This window comes from Setaria italica, chromosome V, assembly GCF_000263155.2.
Source record: "Setaria italica strain Yugu1 chromosome V, Setaria_italica_v2.0, whole genome shotgun sequence".
NCBI classification, from domain to species: domain Eukaryota; kingdom Viridiplantae; phylum Streptophyta; class Magnoliopsida; order Poales; family Poaceae; genus Setaria; species Setaria italica.
In genome coordinates this window covers 9,072,833-9,093,563 of record NC_028454.1, presented here as the reverse complement: position 1 = coordinate 9,093,563, position 20,731 = coordinate 9,072,833, and the positions used below count along the sequence as shown (strand labels likewise).

General features: G+C 43.8%; 2 protein-coding genes and 2 pseudogenes across 9 annotated transcripts; 2 read left to right on the top strand and 2 right to left on the bottom strand.

Annotated features, from left to right (window-relative positions):
- Window positions 1-7,827: 7,827 nt before the first annotated feature.
- LOC101760156 (putative pentatricopeptide repeat-containing protein At5g59900) lies at window positions 7,828-12,116 on the top strand. Of its 8 annotated transcripts, none has more exons than XM_022827170.1 (5): window positions 7,828-10,817; window positions 11,213-11,391; window positions 11,508-11,525; window positions 11,608-11,683; window positions 11,809-12,116. In XM_022827170.1, exon 1 carries the CDS (start codon window positions 7,917-7,919, stop codon window positions 10,641-10,643), a length of 2,727 nt encoding a protein of 908 aa, XP_022682905.1. In that variant the 5' UTR covers window positions 7,828-7,916; the 3' UTR covers window positions 10,644-10,817; window positions 11,213-11,391; window positions 11,508-11,525; window positions 11,608-11,683; window positions 11,809-12,116. The 8 variants fall into 8 exon arrangements, with proteins under 8 accessions (XP_022682905.1, XP_022682906.1, XP_012701234.1 ...); XM_022827171.1 differs by having other exon boundaries at window positions 11,213-11,422; XM_012845780.2 differs by lacking the exon at window positions 11,213-11,391.
- A 1,025-nt stretch (window positions 12,117-13,141) lies between these two features.
- On the top strand, window positions 13,142-13,906 carry LOC101759746 (histone H2B.2). Its single transcript, XM_004968184.3, has one exon. It carries the CDS (start codon window positions 13,230-13,232, stop codon window positions 13,680-13,682), a length of 453 nt encoding a protein of 150 aa, XP_004968241.1. The 5' UTR covers window positions 13,142-13,229; the 3' UTR covers window positions 13,683-13,906.
- A 1,007-nt stretch (window positions 13,907-14,913) lies between these two features.
- Window positions 14,914-15,961, bottom strand: LOC111255718 (annotated as a pseudogene).
- A 511-nt stretch (window positions 15,962-16,472) lies between these two features.
- LOC101760438 lies at window positions 16,473-19,691 on the bottom strand (annotated as a pseudogene).
- Window positions 19,692-20,731: the final 1,040 nt, after the last annotated feature.

Sequence of the window (20,731 nt, the reverse complement as noted above, 5' to 3'; positions counted from 1 at the left end):
ATACTTCACAATTTGATCAAAATCTTGTCGGACATTTTAAAATTTTGGCCACCAATAGTCTTCAAATACTTTGTTTGGAAACAACTATTTCTTTAGATTTGTCTTGAAAAGTTTTTTATAATCCATGCTTATTAGATATTATGATTATATTTTATTAAGAAAAGTGGTCGGAGATAAAAACCTAAAGAAAATGTGAAATGGTGAGTACATTGTATGATTCTTGAAGCATTAAAGAACAATTTTTGTATCATCAACTTGATGTGAACTATCGTGCATTGGTCGATGATAGCTATCATATGGGTACAAGATATATACTCCCTCCGTTCCTAAATATATGGCGTCGTTGACTTTTTACTACAACTTTGACCACCAATGTCTATTGAACGAGTTAGTTAACTAAAGTAAAATGCGTATTAGTATGTCTATTGTCAAATGTACTTTAGATTTAACTTGTAGATTTATCTATTTGCAAAAATATTTGTAGAAAAGACGAATAGCCAAACAAATGAAAAAAAATAAATGGTGTCATATATTTAAGAACGGAGGTAGTAATAATACTACACCCATTCCTAAACATGACACATTGGTATCTTTTTCATTTGCTTCACTTTTTTGTTTCTTGTATTAAATTCTTATACATACAGGTGAATCTAAAGTCGGACCTAAAGTACATTTGATGGTAGATTTCGTGGTACTTATTTTATTTTACTTAACCAATTGGGTAGGTAACTTTTATTAGTCAAAATATGCTGTGAGAGTGGATTGATTTGGTATTGTATATGTCGACACATTTTTTTCTAAAAAAAACTTGATCAAAGTTAGAGAAATTTATCTTCGACAAAACTTAAACATCTTTCATTTTGGAGCGTACGGAGTATATTTTAGGGATCCACACGTGGCAATTTGAGAAAATTGTGTGTTGTTGGTATAAGCATTGTAAAATATGATTGTGCATACCTTTTTGTATGGTTAAGTGTTGTTGATGTGGACATCACTGCCCTTGTGAAGCGTCCCCACATAGGTAGAGACTAAATGTGATACAAATATCAGTCCTAGGAGGCTGATAACACATTTATTCGACAGATAAAAATTCAGTTACCGTACAACTCCCGAGGGAGTGGGCGTGAGAGCCACGCAGCGATAAGAAGTAAATAAACAACAGCGGCTAACCAAGCGACTGCCAAAAGACAGCACTCGGGACTACATGGCAGCAGCAGCATCTTGGAAAGGCCAACACCACAGGCAGCGTTGGGTGCGGACACAACCTCTACTCAAGGTCTTCGGCGATGAAGTCCGGGTCTTCCTCTGTAGTAACGAAGCAAGGGTGAGTACGAACGTACTCAACAAGTCCAACCCCATCCATGGAGGGGGATACAAACAAATATATGCATAGGATAAATCAAGGATAGGCTAGAGTTTATTTGCAATAAAGCTAGATTTTCAACACATGCATAGGCTCATTTTCAAACAAGTTTTTGTAAAGCTTTTCTTTGGCAACCGAACATTGAGTGCGGTTGATCCTACACAAAGGATCCAAGTTTTATCACTATCGGACTCCCCGTCCGCCATAGCCCACGGCACAATTGTCAGACACTTCCAAAATCCAACACACACACACACGCACGCACACGTGACCATCCATGCCCAAGTACTAGTTATGTGACCAAGTCATAACTCGTCCAATGCCGTGGACACGGCTACCCAGATAGGTTTTAACTCTGCAGAGGTTGTACACTTTTTCCACAAGTAGGGTACCGCAGCACGATCACCTTAGTGCCGGTGCGGATCCTAACAAAGCCATTACCCACCTTAGCTGCGACTGGCTAGTCCTCACGGAAGCACCCAAGGGGTTCACGGCCCATCCATGAGACCCTAACCGGGACCTAAGTCACCAAGATCTTACTCCTTTTCCATGGGCTCCCGTTGCTCACCAGCACCCCTGAAGACTAACAGTTTAGCTAGTGGGATTTATGCTAAGCCGTTGCCCATACACGGTCAAGTGGTTGCACGATGGTGGAATTAGGAAAGATGACACATCAACTCGGTCCTTAACCATGACAAATTGGATATCTCCCGACATTGCTCAACCACTAAGGTACGAGCACAACATCCTGGCATTTCACACAAGAAACACCCATCCATCTCATCCACACATCCCTTTCCTTCGAACCCGAAAAACCATTTTCCCCAAATAAACACACACACACTTGCTTTCCAAGTAAACCATTGTAATAATGAGTGCAGTCGAGTAGCAATTTCCTAAGCATTCTAGTGGTGGTTATCGCCTAAATAGAGTGGGTCATATTTAGAGACAACCATAGGATAGCAAGGAATGTTCATAACAATCAAGGGGTGGCTATCCAACCATGTCTTGCAATAAAACAATATGCATTTTATAAAACAGGTCAATAGGTTGTGTTTGAAAAACTAGGTATTAAGTATGCATCAAAGGGTGAGATTGGACTTGCCGTCTTCAAAGCCTTCCGGGAGTTCCGGCTCGTGCTGCTGATCCTCAGGCTCGGGCTCGTGGTCAAACTCCTCCCCGGACTCCTCCTCGAGCAATCCCCGATCTACGGCACACACAAACGGGCACACAAATAAATAAAAGAAAAACGGTTTTTAACCGTGAGCTCCGAACAGAAAATGTGAACGGAAAATAGGTAGAAAGATTATTTTTGGGAAATTTGGATATGGATCGGCGAAAGTATTCCGGAGGATGATGTGATAAAATTTGGGATTAATTGGAGGAAGTTTGGCGCATGAAATGATGAGTTAAACATGGTTTAAGGGCTTAAAAAGGAGGTTTAGGACTGATTTGCGATAAACCAGGGACCTATTTGTGAATACTTTTGGAGGTGGAGGGGCTTATCTGCGAATAGGTTTATGAGAGTGGTGGGAGGACCTGTTCGTAATTTGGGAAAAAGTGGGGGTCAGATCGGGATTTTGGGGAACTTTCCCCTTCTCCTTCACTGGGCCGGCCAGGAGGTTGGGGAAGGTGGGGGGCCGACGGCGGCCGACCGGCGGGCCTCACCAGCGGCGGCCGTGTGGCGGAGGAGGTGGGGAAAGGGGAGAGTATCCCGTTTTGCCCCTTACCTCGGACACTTGGGGTAGGAGAGAGGCGGCCGGCGGTGGTCTAGGCGGCGGCGGTGCTCGGGCGGCGCTCGGGTGGGGGTGGCGGCTTGGCACGGGCGCCGGAGGCGTTGGCGGGTGGAGGAGGTCGGGGTGTGGCGCGGTGTGGGAAGAGGGGCGGCTGGGCGGCCTCCTTTTATAGCCGGCGAGGTGGCCGGCGGGTAGGGGTCCGGCAATGGCCGGCGGTGGTCTAGGCGGCACGGCACCAGTGGCGCGCCGGGGCGGGGAGGTAGGGGCCGGCGGCAGCGGTGTGGAGCGGGGCCGAAGGCGGCCAACGCAGGAGTGGCAGCATGCGGGGCCGGGCCGGGCGGCGGGCCCCAGGCGCGCGGAGGGCCGGGCGACATGGCGCCAGTGGAGGTGGGGCGCCGGTGGAGTGAATGCGCCGGGGGTGGGGGCCGGCCAAGGAAGTGGCGCCAGGAACCAGAAAGAAGAAAGGAAGAGGAAAGAGAAGAAGGGAGGAGGAAGAAGAAAGAAGAAAGAAGAAGGAGAAAGGAAGGAAAAAGAAAAAGAAAAAGGGAGATGAAAAAAGAGAAAAGAAAGGGGGAGACCGGCGGCGATTGCGGCACGCGGTCGGAGCACGCGCGCGGCGGTCTGACGACGGCACGCGGCGAGATTTACTGGCATGGGTAAAATGATGGAGGGCGGCTTGGGTGCCGGGACGGCGAAATCGCCTAGAAGATTTTAGATTTCCAGGAGCTCTGCGGTAAAAAGATTTTAAAAGCGATTTTTAATGGGTGGTTTTAGTTGGTGATTTCCGCGGATGTTACACCTTGATACAACCACACCTATGGGACACTAAGCTTACATGATTCACTCTCAGGTAATTCGTTCCTAGCTATCCATACATGTTGTTCTTAGAATTGGATGCTACTAAATCATGGTGATGGAGTCTAGTTAATGGGAAATGGGGAAGAACCAGATCGACATAAAGGCAGCTAAGAGAACAACCAGATTAGAACAAAGAGGCTGCAGATCGGACATGAAATTCGAACCACGCGTTCGGACTTGCAGGAAGCTCCAGATTGAGATGATCATAACTCTTAAATCCGAAGGGTGCCTGAGGTCCATGAGTACTGAGTACTCATTGAAAAGATCTTGAAGTCTAGTTTCACAGGTTTGACCGGAGTTGGGAGGATCGACCAAAGAACGTTCGGACCTCAAGGATGAACACAACCTCACCCTTGGCATTTGAGCCTTATATTCAGTCAGGCCCATGAGGAGGGTATCCTAGGGTTAGGAGAGCTCATCTAGGACCTCCTGGTTGCAGCCGCCCTATAAATAAAACTAGCAGCCACCATTTGAGATTTGGGTTTTGTTTAGATGCAAGTTAGCTTTACTACTTCCTTGTAAATGCGTGTGTCAGCTAGGCCATCTGTTTTACTTGATTTAGAACCCCAAATCCGTGTATATCAGATGCCCAAGGTCTGTGCGTTGTTTGCTTGTTTACTTGTCCTTCGATTTGCTTGCAGGTTCAAGGTTGTTCTTGGCACGGCAGGAACAACAACAAATCGGAGCCGGTGTAATTATCGCTAAGGCACAACGCCCCTGTTGGTCGTTGTAGTCGGGCAGCACAACGTCGATCCTCCACCAAATCAAGTTATCCTCACTCTCATCGAAAGATTGTGATCAGCCCACGCCATATCAGTTGTTACTAGAGATCTGCATTAAACAATATCATATAGTCATGTTTCTACGAGTCACGGTTGGTATGGGTCGTCCATATGTCCAAATAGTGTTTTGTTGGAATACATATTGTGATGGAAAATTGCGATAGTCATGTATATATGTGGTGTATGCCCATGCCGGTGTCAAATAGTGCTAATCTATTGTATTTAGTAATCAAACACTAATAACTTTTTTTTGTTATTGTCATCTTTAAGGTATCTTTTGAATATTTTGCAAAAATTAGGGAGACAAATATTGTCCTTGGCATTTGTGAGAATGTCCACCTCTCGCTTAGGCCATTATTTTTTCACCTTTGGGAAAATGACATTGCCAACCATTTCAGTTGGCTAGGGAAATCCTTAATACCTTGATAGATTCATTAGTAAAATGGACAATCATGGAAAGATGGAAAAAATCAATAATAGATTTAAACTCTAACCTTCGAATGTGTTTTTTTAGTATATTTAGATCGGAAACCATTCCAATATTCCTTATCCTTTTATACTCCATCCCAAATTTACATTAGAACATTTAATAGGAAATGCTCCTAAATTTATTAAATCTCCTACGCCTTTTCTAAGTACTTCACTCTCTATTTTTCGAGCTTTCATGACTTGCTACTATGGTCATTGGCTTAAAAGAAACAACTAAAGCGTGAAGTGTGCTGCCTAAACAATAGAATTTCGGAGATGTAAAGAAGAACCACGGCAAGTGAAAAACGTGGATATTGCTTATGAGGCACAAGCAAAAGAAACCCCTTGAATATAATTTAAAGAATAGCATGGTTCATCAAGATGAAATCTGCTATGGTCAATGGGTCAACCATATGTAACAAAGTTCAAGTTCTTCAAATACGGGCACATACCATATCTTGAGATTTTAATCAAATGTCATAGTAGCAAAAGTGTAAGCACATAGCCACTAATGTCTAGTCTAGCCATAACTATAGTCATGTACAAATCCGACTGTAATGAATTGTTGCCAAGGATGTATGGGTACACAAAATGGTCATGGATGAGATCATGTTGGATATACTAGTCGGTTTTGATCTTTTCCATGTATGGGGATTGTTATGCTCTACTATGTGGCAAGCTAGTCATACAAGAGTTACATACATAGCTCTATATAGTTACACATACATGATGGAGAATATAGTTTACCATTTAAAAAACACTAAGAATAGATAAATGTCCTTTGGTTAGGTCCATTTGTTTCAACTTCTATCAAAAAATGCTACCCTTTGTATGAAACTCGCAACTAAAAAATACATTCAGGAAACCATACAATGCAAAAGGATTAAATGACTCCTCGGGCCATTTATCTTTAATTTTTAGAGTTTTGTTTTTTTTTTCTGACTTCATAATGCTATCGGTAGACTAGTGCTTTGCGGTCCCCCATCTTCCTCCTCCATAATGCCTCCACCTCCTTCTTGTTGTATTTTTTTTCTTGTTTAAGTCTTGTTGTACTTTTTTCTCTTGTTTAGGTCCTAAGGATGAACGCCACTAACTCTTCATTGCCTAGAAGCACTGGCGCCCTAGGATCGATTGCACAGAGACCCTTACCACTACAATCTATGGAGCTTTGCCAACAATCAACAAAGGATTCCTCATGCCACCCTTATTGTGCATTTGGTGTAGCCACCATGCCACCAGAAAAGCCAGAAAAGAGGAGCAATGCATGCCAATGATGAAGGTTTATTGCAGGAAGGGAGCCAAAAGAATTATTGTGCTAATGGTGATGGTTGGTTGCAGGGAGGGAGCCAAAAGAATTATTGACAACCACGAGGAAGAAGGGCTCAGGTGTCACTTGCTGCATGTTTATCGGATTTTTTTTATTTTTATACCTTTTCTTTTACGATTTTGCAGAAATAAATAGTCGATTAAAAAATTTGCAGAAATAGACCCCTATCGTCAGATTAAACGGCGGAAGCGAGTTACCGCCAGTTGAACAGGCAGTAATCTCCCTCCTTTGGATAATACACTTTCAAAAAATCATAACTAATTCAAATAAACTCGGATGGAGATAACTTTATATGAAAATTGTATATCTTGACGAGATATACAACTTTGTAGTTCAAATTTTTTTCATTTAATGTCATCTTAGTACTTAAATAATCGACAATTATTTGAGCACCAAGATGACACCAAATAAAAACAGTTTGAACTACAAAGTTGTAGACGTCATTGAGATCTACAATTTTCATATAAAACTTATCTCTATCTGAGTTCATATAAATTAGTTATAATTTTTGAATGTGTGTTGCCCAGCTGTGTTGATTATTTGAGCACCAAGATGATACCAAATGAAAAAAGTTTGAACTACAAAGTTGTATATCTCGTCGATATCTACAATTTTCATATAAGTTTATTTCCATCCGAGTTCATATAAATTAGTTATGATTTTTTAAAAGTGTACTGTTTGTAGCTTGATTTCGCCGTTTGATCCAGCGGTAGGGGTCTATTTCTGCAAATTTTTGGATCGACTATTTATTTCTACAAAATCATAAAATAAAAAAATAAAAAAATCATGTTTATCACCATTAACTCATTGCCTAATATTGCCGGATGTAAGAACAAGAAAGCCCAATTGCTGGGAGGAGCAATGCTTCAATGATAGGAAAGTCAAGCTTGGGTGGATTGAGTGCGAATTATGTGGGGTAGCCGTGTGGTGTGGCCGCCTGCCATATGCTATGGTATGAGAGACAATTGTATCACCTGAATTTCATCAGATCTAGCAATTTATATACATGCTATAAGTTTGATAGTAAACTACTAAACCCGTTACTGATGGCAAATTGCACGTAGACGGTTGTAATTGATTTGTAGATATTATTGGATTTTAATTATATATATTTTGTGAAAAAGGATTTCAATCATATTGACAAAGCTATGGATGAAAAATACTTCTACGCAATTAGAAAAATGGTAAAAATTCGAATGTTCTTTACACGTTGGATTTCAAATCAGGTTTAAGTGGTGTACCCGTGATCGCGCTAACAGCCACTCGGGATCCCCCCCCCCCCCCCCTCTCTCTCTCTCTCCAGTCTCCAGCGGCAGAGGCCGGAGCTCGCTCCCAAAATCCCCGCGGGGGGGCGACCTCCGCGATCCCCCGCGCCGTCCCCGATGCCTCCTCCGCCACTCCGGGACCCCGCCGGCCACCCTAACGCCGGGCCCACTACCTCAGATTCAGGTATGGTTAAGCTCCTAGGCGACATCCTCCACCATACCGCCCCATCCACCTGGTCGTCCGCCCTCGCCGCGCCGCTTCTGCGCAGCCGCCTCGCCCCGGCGCATGTCTCCTCCCTCCTCCTCCTCCCGGCCTCTCTCCGCCGGCCCGATCTCTCCCGCCGCTTCCTCCTCCTCCTGCCACCCGAGCTCGTCTCCCCGGTCTCCCTTTCCCTCCTCGCCCTCTCCTTCCTCTCCTCCTCGCCCTCCCCATCATCTTCTGCATCCTCCCCGCATGCCGCCTCCCTCCTGCTCTCCCTCGCGTCATCCACTCCGTCCGCGTCGTCCTCATTTTCGTCACTCTCACATGCTAATTCACTCGCCAGGTTCCGTCCTGGCGCCGCCACCGCTGCCACCACGCTGCTCGCCTCCTCGTACCTCCGACTCCGCCGCGCCCGCGACGCCGCCGCCGTCCTACGCCTATCCCTATCGTCCGGCATTGCTGTGAAGCAATATACCGCTTCTCAGATACTGTTCGCTCTCATCAAGATCCGGCAGTTTGCTCTTGCCCGCGACCTGTTCGATCAAATGCTTGGGACAGGTGTTCGCGTGGACGAGTACATTTACACGGCTGGAATTCGAGCTTATTGTGAGACAAATAATTTGGATGGTGCAAGGGGGCTATTGGCAAGGATGGAATGCAAGGACATCAAGGGCAGTGCTGTGCCATACAATGTGCTAATGTATGGTCTCTGCAAAAACAATCGTGTTCATGAGGCAGTGGAGGTGAAGAATGGCATGGTGGAGAGAGGAGTTACGGCTGATGAAGTTACATACCGGACTCTTGTTTATGGGTTTTGTCGGACTGAGGTACTGGAAATGGCATTGGAAATGACTGATGACATGCTTAGGCTGGGGTTTGTGCCATCAGAGGCCAGTTGCTCCTTTATGCTCGATGGGCTACGGAAGAGAGGGTGTGTCGAGGAGGCCTTCAGGTTAGCTTGTCACTTGGGTGAGTTGGGCATGGTACCAAACCTGTTTGCGTGTAATGCATTGATTGATAAACTGTGTAAGGATGGAAGATTTAGTGAGGCAGAAAGGCTCTTCACAGGGATGGGAAGCAGGGGTCTAGAGCCAAATGAAGTGACCTATGCTATATTGATACATTCCCTGTGCAAGAGGGGAATGATGGATGACGCACTTTGCATGTCTGATAGGATGAGGGAGAATGGAATCAGAGTTACAGCTTATCCATACAACTCTTTAATTAATGGTTACTGCCAATGCGATGATTTTGACCAGGCAAGGAAGTTGATGAATGAGATGGTTAAGGAGGGATTAACACTGAGTGCAGCATCATATTCCCCCCTTATAGCTGGTTTATGCCGGAAAGGGGATCTAGCCAGTGCAATGGAGCTCCACAATGAGATGGCCAGGAATGGTGTTTCAGGGAATGTTTATACATTTACAGCGCTTATCAATGGTTTCTGCAAGGACAGAAATATGGATGAAGCTGCTAGGTTGTTTGATAAGATGATTGACTGCTCCCTAGTACCAAATGAAGTGACTTTTAATGTCATGATAGACGGGTATTGCCGTGTAGGCAATGTTAGGAAGGCATTCCAGTTATATGATCAGATGGTGGATAGGGGCCTAACACCTGACAATTACACTTACAGGTCATTGATCAGTGTACTTTGTTTGACGCTAGGTGCCTCGAAAGCAAAGGAATTTGTTGATGATCTAGAAAATAGCTGTGCCATGCTAAATAGTTTTAGCTTAACAGCACTTTTGCACGGATTGTGCAAAGAAGGAAGGTTAACTGAAGCATACCATGTTTGGAATGAGATGGGAGCACGGGGGTTCAACCTTGATCTTATCAGTTTTACTGTAATTGTATATGCAGCTCTGAAACAGCATGACAAGGAAAAAGCAACCATGTTGATTAGGCAACTGAAAGAAAAAGGTGTGAAGCCAGACAATGTGTTCCATACATGCATGATTGATGTGCATTCAAAGGAAGCAAATATAGTTCAAGCTTTAAACTGCTGGGATAAGATGATAGCTGATGGATGCTCTCCTAATGTTGTCACATATACAGTTTTAATAAATAATCTCTGCAAGTCTGGATATTTGAGCAGCGCAGAGATCCTTTGTAAAGAAATGTTAGCTGGGCGCTTTCTACCTAATAGCTTTACTTATAATTGCTTTCTTAATTATATGGCAACTGAAGGAGAGCTGGAAAAGGCTAAAGTTTTACATGCAGCCATGCTTGAAGGCTGTTTAGCTAACACAGTGACATTTAACACATTGATCAAAGGGTTCTGTAAGGTTGGGCAGATCCAAGAGGCAATTGACCTTATGCAGAAGATTACTGATAGCGGTTTCTTTCCTGATTGCATCAGCTATTCTACAATAATAAATGAGCTCTGTAAGATGGGTGACACAAATAAAGCATTTGAGCTTTGGAACGAAATGTTATACAAGGGACTGAAGCCTGATATTGTGGCATACAATATTTTGATACGCTGGTGCAGTATCCATGGTGAATTTTGTAAGGGTTTAGGAATTTACAGTGATATGCTTAAGAATGGGGTGCAACCAAACTGGGATACATATGGAGCTCTTTTCATAGGAGCTTCTTTGATAACCAGGAAGGGAAAAACTTTACTGTTGACGACCTGATGTGAGCAATTTTTTTTCATGTTCTCATATACTGGAATCGGCTGATTCAAGAAGGGGTGCCAGATGGCAAAATCATTCAGTCACTGAACTGTTGCTTCATATACAAGTGCCCAAACCATACATGTGCATATTGACTCTTTTCTATGTTTTAACAGATGGACTCTGGTAGTTAAGGTAAGACATCTGAGATCATCACTTTTCTATCAACTTGGTATTTTGCAATTGGTGTTTAGGGAATTGTATTTTGCTGTTTCATTATAGCCAGCTTTTGATGTCTGCCGTTTAAACATAGCCATGTTTTGATGTTGTTTTCCTTTCTGCCACTTTGCATAGCGGGTAATTGCCCTGCTTGGCCCAAAATAAGCTGATTAGGAATTAAGGATAGGACAGACTTCATCTTAATTAAATCTTTGTTGATGTCTGTAACTGTATGGATGACATGGAGAAATCCATGTTTAAACATTTACTTAAATATCAAGCTGGGATTTATGTGCTGAACATTCTTTTGAACGAAATTTTAAGATACATGTTGTTCAACATGGTGACACCTCATACTATTATCATTGCAGCAGTGATCTGGTTTGCTTGAGGCCCCAAGCATATCAGAGGGAAACCTGGTGCTTGGAATCTTAGTGATTGCAGAACTTTTGATGCTTCAGCAAGATATTGCCATAAGATAATATATCCGAGCATATGCTGTTTCTCATCTAAGCTCAACAAGCACAAACATGGTTTCAATACCTGCACGGTGTATCACTACATCCTATACATTTTTGCCTGTCAGTGCGTCATAGCCATGAAAACAAGCTAATATATTATTTGCTGAATAAAAGAAAACTGAGTGTGTATTGTAATTTGTAACAGGACACTATTCGTTGAATGGTACGTCTTGCTCCATGAAACACTGAACATGCCGATTTTCCACACATCTTTACGGTTACTCATACAGCCGCCAAACTTCCAGGTCCCCAGTGTATTTGTTTCTTCACTGCAAAGCAACTTTTCTTGTTTCTTGGGACTGAAAACTTACTACAGCAAAGGTGATTTTTGTAGCACCATTTTTTTTTCAACTTTGTTTGCTTCTGTTTACAGCAGTTACTTTCACCTTCAATAAAGGAGTATTTCTGAATCTGATAAACAATTTTCAACTGTTGCTTGGTTTCAGGAATACTGCTAAGTGATACTGGACTCCCTTGGTGGTTTGCGTTCATCCGTCCAAGATGGAGGCTCCAGCAGATCTCTTCATTATCTGTACAGATTGTTGTTACATGTAGGAACAACTACCATTCTGTAACATTGTACTGTATATGCTTCAACCCTTAGAGACACGAAAACGAAATGAACCAGTAGCTTTCGTGGTAAAATGGGCTATAAGAAGTACAGATATATTAATTTTATTTCAGGAACCGAATCAATGTTTCAGCGGTCAGCTGCTCGAGGACTCAGGGAATATATGTTCTTTTTGTTGGTTCATGGAATCATGAAAATGGAAGTGCCATTGACAACGCTGGCTCACTGGCTATGATGATTGCCATTGTCTGATTGTTCTGTTGTTCTTTTGCCCCTGCTTCTGTGATCATCACATTTTCACAGATGTACCTTTTTGTTTCTTCAGTTGCAGAGTCTGATTTATGCACGTTGATTGCAGTACTTTAGTGATAGCTGATGTTTTGTGTGGAAATGCGGGCACGGTCTACAAATCAGAGGCTATGCACGAGCACAAATGTTTGCATCAGACTACTGGGCCCAAGGGAATGCCATCCAGTAGTCACCGACAGCTGGGCCTGCCAGGATATTGGGGAAAAGGACTCCGAGAAGTGTGCACGAAGCAAAGTGATGACCTTGCGATCACAATGGACGGTCGAGGCGACCAAAGGACTTCGGGCTCACGAGCCAGGGCGGAGAGATGGCAGCGAAGTCATTTGCTGATGGTGGGAACTCGGGAGGATAATCATGGTTTCGGCAATCAACGAAGTGGTGACAATGGCTTCGAGACACTGGCCCACATGATCCTAGTTGTAAAATGATAAGTTGTAAAGTGTGTGGTAAAAGTGGCGTAATGTTTCTGTAATACCCTCGAATATGCTTCGCATAAAGTGATAAAAGAGGATGAATAATTGTAAAGTATAAAAATTACGATCTATAAAACCGAGAAGAATGCAATAGGGTAGGTTCTGGATGCGGGAAGAGTTCTGTCGACGTCATTCATAGTTTTTCATCGTTCCGGTTTCCTTCGTTTAGCCACACAGCCAAAACCAACCGCCAAAAGCAAGGCCGTCTAGCCCGCCCGCCCACCTCTGCGCGCGGGAAATCCAGTTCCCTCCGTTTTCCTCCCGGCTCCCGCCCACACTCTGACCACGTCAAAACTCATCCCACACCGTCGCTGCGACAGCTCCCAGCGCATCGCACCCCTCCACGTCAACGATCCGCGGCACCAACCCCTCCACCAATCAGCACCCGCCGCTCCCTTCTATAAAAGTCTCGCACCCCTCACCTCTTCTCTTCCCAGCCATCGAAATTCCCCGTCCCCAAATCGACCGAGACCGAGCGAATCACTCCCAGCCGCGAACCCAGGCATCCGCACCGATGGCCCCCAAGGCGGAGAAGAAGCCGGCGGCGAAGAAGCCCGCAGAGGAGGAGCCCGCGGCGGAGAAGGCCCCGGCGGGGAAGAAGCCCAAGGCGGAGAAGCGTCTCCCCGCGGGCAAGTCCGCCGGCAAGGAGGGCGGCGAGGGCAAGAAGGGGAAGAAGAAGGCGAAGAAGTCGGTGGAGACCTACAAGATCTACATCTTCAAGGTGCTGAAGCAGGTGCACCCCGACATCGGCATCTCCTCCAAGGCCATGTCCATCATGAACTCCTTCATCAACGACATCTTCGAGAAGCTCGCCGGTGAGGCCGCCAAGCTCGCGCGCTACAACAAGAAGCCCACCATCACCTCCCGGGAGATCCAGACCTCCGTCCGCCTCGTCCTCCCCGGCGAGCTCGCCAAGCACGCCGTCTCCGAGGGCACCAAGGCTGTCACCAAGTTCACCTCATCTTAGGTTGGTGCTAGTAGTAGCTCGGTGGTGTTGGTAGATGTGGCTCAGTTTATCCGGTAGGGCTAGTGGTAGTAGTAGTAGTTGGTGAAACTTGAAATGGATCGTTGTTGACCTGTGTGCAGTTGTGCTGCGGTAAGAGACTAAGAATTGTGTGATGCTTGTGGAACATTGTTTGTTTATGGATCTTGAATTGGTTACGGTGCTCGTTCTATATGCGATTTCTGTCAGGATGGATTCTCTTACTGCGTGTTTTTGCCAGCAGTGATCTGATGATCATATGTGTAAAACTAATGTCAAGTTTCCGAAACAAGTGTCTGATAGTTGCTAGTTGAAACATCTGAGTGCATGGAAATGTGAAATTCTGTAGTTCAAAATTGGTAATCCTTATTCTTATATTCTGGATGCTAATGGGTAGAAATGGATGTTTCAAAATTGGTGAAACTAGAAATGGATGCTTGTGGTAAGAATTGTGGTGATGCTTGTTCTACATGTGATTTCTGTCAGGATGGTAGGCTTTTGCTTTGTAATTGTCAGGTGCCTGGCAGTGAACTGATAACTATATGCACAAAGCTATATGCCAAATTCTGGATCAAGTGTGTTATCTAATAGTTGCTAGTTGTAATATCTCTTAGTACATTTGAAATGTGTAACTGTATAGTGCTGCAAAGTTGGAACTGCATTTTGCATGTTCATAGACACATTTGCCTTGAGCCCTGGAGGGAATGAATTCCCAGACACTAAATTTAGGCATCATACTGTGGACGTTTGAGAATGTGTAAGAGGCTGTGATCCTATGGCTTGAACATTGCTGTTCTGCTATCAATGGCAAAATTTATTTGATATTTTACAAATTTCTGGTGCTGTTTCAGTGTTTCAGAGAAACATAGTTGTAGTAAAGATATGCCTAGCCTTTTTTGCTTCTATTATCTCAGGATCATGTTCCGACAACAAAGGTAGAATGTTGAGAAACTATGATAGAGATGAAGCCTTGAGTGCGTCTTCAGTTATTTGAGGTAAGGGGATCAACTACAGGCATCTTGTTTGTTTTGAGCTTTTACTTGATCACTGCTCTTGTAAATCACTGCAGAGTTGTTATTGTTGCTCCATGTTCGAGTTCAATAATTTTTTGTATGAATATCTGATAGCATGCATCTTGGTGACTGCATCCTTTATTGGTGTCCGCTCTCTAGGTTGTTTCTTTGAGCAGGATATCCCCAGAGCAATGATGGAGACCAAGCAATTCTCAATTCTACTTCTTGTAGTGCTGTCGTTGGCTTCAATGTGCGGCCGCATTGTCATATCAGCTATCTCCCAGATTCTATCAGTAAGAGCATCCTCTGAAAACTTGTGCAGATCCATTGAACCTTTGAACATATCATCCGTTGGCTCCTTCCTGTAAACATCTCAAGTAGCAATATGCCGAAGCTATAAACGTCACCAAGAGTTGAGACGGGAGGACCTTCACCGCACTCTGTGATTGTGCAAAATTTGTCTCGATTAGTAAGCTATGTTTACACACAAACTTTCACTAGGAATTGTGGCAAAAACAAAAATACAACACTTCGAATTACCTGGAGCAACATAGCCAATGGAACCTTCTTATTCCAATTGTGCGACTTGAATTTTGCAGGGTTGCACTTGCAGTTTCTGGAAGGATTCTTGATATGCCGAAGTCTCCAACTCGGGCACTCATGTCTTCTGCGAGAAGTATGTTGCTTGGCTTGAGATCGCAATGATTGGTGGCTGGCAACGGTTATGAAGATAGTCCAAAGCATCCACAATATCAACAGTAATGTCTAGCCTTTGTTCTAGGCTTAGAGTATTTCCTGGAGCAGGCATATCAGATCTTTTGTGAAGCCAATCATTTAAGCTACCATTGCGCATATACTCCAAAACAAGTGCCTTGAACTCTTGACCTTGATGGTTTGTGCTTGAGCAGCATGTGATGATCTTTATGAGACAATGGTGGCGCACCCTTCTTAGTGCTTCACATTCTGCTACAAAACTTCTAGTGGAACCAGATTGTTCAAGGTTGAAAACCTTCACTGCAACAATAGTTTCCTCGTCTTGAAATGTGCATTTATAGACTGACCCAAAGCTTCCTTTACCAAGCAAATTGGCTTCAGCAAATCCGTTGGTTCCAATTGCTAATGAATGGTAAGAAATTCTGTCATACTGCCCCTCAATCATTGGTGGTAGGAATGGGCTTTGCTTCCTTTGTCTAAGCTTCTTACTTTTTAACTGAATGAGTACAATCATGAAAGCAAATAACAAGACTGCACCAATTGTCGAAAGAGCTACTGTAAGACACCTTAATCATCCTTTTCTTTTCTTTTCCGTGAAATTTGTGTGGCATGGAGATAAATGAAGCTGAGGTATTCCACCACAAAGCTCATTGTTTCCACTAATTGAAAAGTTAGTTAAATGTCTGAATATTCCCTCTTTTGGCACTTCACCTTGCAGATTGTTGAAGGATAGATCCAATTCTGACAGTGATGTCAAATTCTGTAGTACTGCTGGTATCAGCCCGGACAAATTGTTATGCGCTAGATACAGTTGTTGCAGATTGCGGATACTACCAATGGGCTCGGTTTTTTCCTTAAAAAACTGGGCTAGCACTTTGTTTTTTTCTCCTTCTAATAAATTTGCAGCAAAGCTTTTGCTGCGCTTTCAAAAAATAGAGGAATGATAGAATTTGACGCAAACTTGAAAAGTTATTGACAATTGTCAACAGAAGATGCATACTGGTAGCTTGTAGAACTCTGAATTTTCTTTCTCTATGTGACACATTTACATAATGTCCTTTATCTGATTCAAACAGACGCGGATTGGTCAGAAAGGAATGGTGGATTCGACTCAAACATCTTATCGACAGTTCTCGACAGAAAGAGTGTAGATGTAAATAAATGCATGTTACGTTCTGCAGGCATCTTGCCCATTTTTAACCTCTGCTTGCTAGAAATCACTGCAGATCTCTTGTTACTCCTTGTTCCACAACAAGAGGCGTGGAAAACATGAGGTATGTATCTCTGATAGCATGCATCTCAATGGCTGCATCCTTTATCGGTGTCCTCTCTCTAGGTTGTTTACTGGAGCAGGATACCCCAAGAGCAATAACTGAAACCAAACAATTCTCAACTTTACTTCTTGTAGTGCTTCATAGGCGTCTGTGTGCAGCCACATTGTTGTATCAGCTATCTTCAAGATTCTCTCTGGAAGAGCATCCTCTGAAAACTTGTGCAGATCCAATGAACCTCTAAAAATATCATCTGTTGGGCTTCTTCCTGTAAACATCTCAAGTAGTAATATGCCGAGGCTATAAACATCACCAAGAGTTGAGACAGAAGAACCTTCACCATACTCTACAATTGTGCCAAAACAAACTTTTGATCATGCAATGTTTATGTAATAACTTTGATTGATAATCAAATACCAAAAACACTATTCAGTTACCTGGAGCCACATAACCTATAGAGCCTCTTATCCCAATTGTGCTATTTGAATTTTGCAGGGTTTTACTAGCACATTCTGGCAGGATTTTTGATATACCAAAGTCTCCAATTCGGGCACTCATGTCTTCTGCAAGAAGGATGTTGCTTGGCTTGAGATCGCAATGGAGGACTGGTGGATTGCAGTGATTATGAAGATAGTCCATAGCATCCATGATATCAACAGCAATGTGTAGCCTTTGTTCTAGGCTAAGAGTGTTTGTCTGAGTGGGTGTCTCAGATTTTGGATGAAGCCAACCATCTAAGCTGCCATTGGGCATGTACTCAAAAACCAGAGCCTTGAACTCTTGACCTTGGTGATTGATGCTTGAGCAGCACGTGATGATCTTCATGAGACAACGGTGACGCACCCTTCTTAGTGCCTCACATTCGGCTACAAAACTTCTAGTAGATCCAACCTGTTCAAGGTTGAAAACCTTCACTGCAACAATAGTTCCCTCATCTTGAAATGTGCATTTATAAACTGCCCCAAAGCTTCCTTTACCAAGCAAATTGACTTCATCAAATCCATTGGTTCCATTTGCTAATGCATGATAAGAAACTCTTTCATACTGCTCATCAGTGATTGGTGGTAGGAATGGGCTTTTCTTCCTTCGTCTAAGCTTATTACCTTTTAACCGAATGAGTGCGATCATGAAAGCTAAGAACAGGAATGCACTGATTGTTGCCAAAGCTATTGTAAGAGACTTCAACCACCCCTTTGTGTTCTTTTTGATAGAACTGGTGTGGCATGGATCTAAATTAAGCTGAGGTATTCCTCCACAAAGTCCATTATTTCCGGTGATTGACAAGGTTGACAAATTTCTAAATATTCCCTCTTTTGGTACTTCACCTTGCAGATTGTTGAAGGACAGATCCAATTCTGACAGTGATGTCAAATTCTGTAGTACTGCTGGTATCAGCCCGGACAAATTGTTATGCGCTAGATACAGTTGTTGCAGATTGCGGATACTACCAATTGTATCAGGAATTTTACCGGACAATTTATTCATGGATAGATTGAGTGTAGTCAGACCCTTTATATTGTTCAGAGACTGAGGTATGCTTCCCTCGAATGAGTTATTGTCCAGCCAAAGTCCTTGCAGCACAATACACTCACCAATATTATCAGGTATCCCTCCAGACAGCTTGTTTCCAGACAGATCCAGGATGTTAAGGTTACTCAATTTACCAACTTCAGCAGGAAGGAATCCCGATAGCAAATTGTGTGATAAGTTTAGGTACATAGAAATGATTGATAGTCTGAAAATTTCTATGGGAATCGAACCATTCAGACGGTTCATTGATAGATCAAGGCTTTGCAGATCCGTCAGCTTCCCTAAGCTTGCCGGAATTGCACCCTCAAGGCTGGTATTGTATGCAGATAGTTGAAACAAGTTTGAGAGATTTCCTATAGATGAAGGTATGCAGCCTGATAAGCCTGTGTTGTACAGATGGAGCACACCCAAGTTTCCTAGCTTACCAATGCTCTCTGGAATCACTCCGGTTATGGAAGTATTGTCCAGATTGAGGACTTGTAGGCCAGCCAGATTGCCGATAGAGGAGGGGATTCTCCCTGATATTCCAGTGTCATCCAAGAGGAGAACTTGTAGTGTCGTTGGTAGATTCCCTATTTCGCTTGGCACCTGCCCAGTTAAACCAGCGTTGCTGTCAAGGGTTAATTGCTGGAGTTGGCTGCAGTTTGACAGCGAGGCGATGAATTCCCACCCTGCCTCGTCATCTGCTTGTAGCCTGTTGTTATACAGGTATAGGCCTTGCAGAGCCTGGAGTCTCCCTAGTGTGGGAGGCACATATCCAGTAAGCCTATTTGAAGAGAGTAAGATAAATTGCAGATTAGTGAGGTTGGAGAATGAAGCTGGGATGGGTCCTGTGAACTGGTTCCTAGAGAAGTCAAGGATCCTCATGCCAGGGAACCTGCTGCCGAAGTCGGCAGGAATACCTCCATGGAACATGTTCCCCTGAATCTGAAACATTTGCAGGGAAGACAAGTTGTAAATGGAGCTTGGGAGGGCACCGGAGAGACTGTTGTAGGCGAGGTCCAGACCCTTGAGGCCCAGAATGCCGTCGAGGTCAGGTATGTTTCCCTGAATCTGGTTGAATGCGAGTGACAAGTAACTCAACGATGACAAGTTGGCTATGGATACCGGGATGGTGCCTGTGAGGTTGTTGTTCCGCAAGTCGAGCACTCGGAGGCTCGCCAGTTTATCTCCGAGCTCCGATGGCACGCGCCCTTGGAGCCTGTTGAGGCGGATGGCCATGACCGTGAGCCCGGTGCAGGAGCTCAGGTTGGCCGGGAGCTCGCCGGACAAGGCGTTGTCGCTGAGGTTGAGCGTCTGGAGGCGGCGCAGGTTGCCGATGCTTGCAGGGATGCCCCCGCTGAGGCCGTTGGAGCTCAGGTCGAGGGTCCTGAGGAAGGACAGGTTGCCGATGGCAGGGGAGAGGACGCCGGTGAGCCCGCGGGAAGGCAAGCTCAGCGCCACCATTCGCTGGATTACTGGTGAACTTTCGGTGGACACTACTGTTGCTTTGTTAAAAAAAAGGTGGTTATATTAAACATAAGTCAAATTATTTTTTGCCATATCATCTATTATATTTTGCTTCTCAATTTATTCCAGGTATGTATGATAAGCCTAAGCTTTGGTATGCCCATTGTTGTGGAGCTTGAATGAAACATCATATATTAATTTAAAATTTACCATCTGTGTATAACATCATTCGTGGCACCTACAAAATAGCCTGCAAAGAAGGCTGGGACCTGGGATGATTGCCCCCCTTTTTTATTGAGAAAGAACACTCACTAGTACATCACAAAGAATCCAAAAACAAAGACGAGCAAAGCCATTGCATCGGGTATTCTTGCAAACTACTGTAAGTACTAATGTAATATCCTGAACCCTGATGACTGCGTGCGTCTCTGCTGCTGCTGCTGCATTCGTCATCAAAACTAACTTGATTTGAGCAGGATATGCCTAGCCTAAAGACACAAACTAACTAGGCGTTCATGGGTGCACACAAACCGTTTTATATATTGTTATCTCGCCATTTAGGTTTTAGGTGATCTATGGACTACGGCTGGGCATTGCTGTTCTGCTATTCTGGAGCTTCAAATTCTGAGATTTTGTTCCTAAATGGATCTGGAATAGTGGCGGTTCCTGTTTATTAGCTTCTTAGTTCTTCTCTGCAGCTTATTGTGATTGTGCTGTGCTTGGTGGTTAGTTTTTGCTATGTGAAAAACTGCATGGCAAAAATTTGGACCAGAAGTGTTGTGCTTGGTAGTTGCATTTCAATTGATCTTTACACTTCTGAAGTGCTGTAAAATGTAAAATTTCAGAGGTTACTGCTGCATGCTTGATATTGTCTTTTGCATTTGTCCGTTCATACTTTGGATTTTTTCTTCTTGGATTCTTAAATTTCTGAGTCTAGAATTGCTTGGAGGGGAGAAGTTTTGGTCTTTTGCAGCTGTACTGCTTTGGCAAGGCTAGCAGTACATTTCGCCATCATTTGCATTATCAAATCTTAAGGATGTGTGATAAGCTTATTTAC

Coding starts and splice junctions, on each gene's coding strand:
- LOC101760156 (XM_012845780.2), top strand. CDS start 7,917: ATGCCTCCTCCGCCACTCCGGGACCCCGCCGGCCACCCTAACGCCGGG.
- LOC101759746 (XM_004968184.3), top strand. CDS start 13,230: ATGGCCCCCAAGGCGGAGAAGAAGCCGGCGGCGAAGAAGCCCGCAGAG.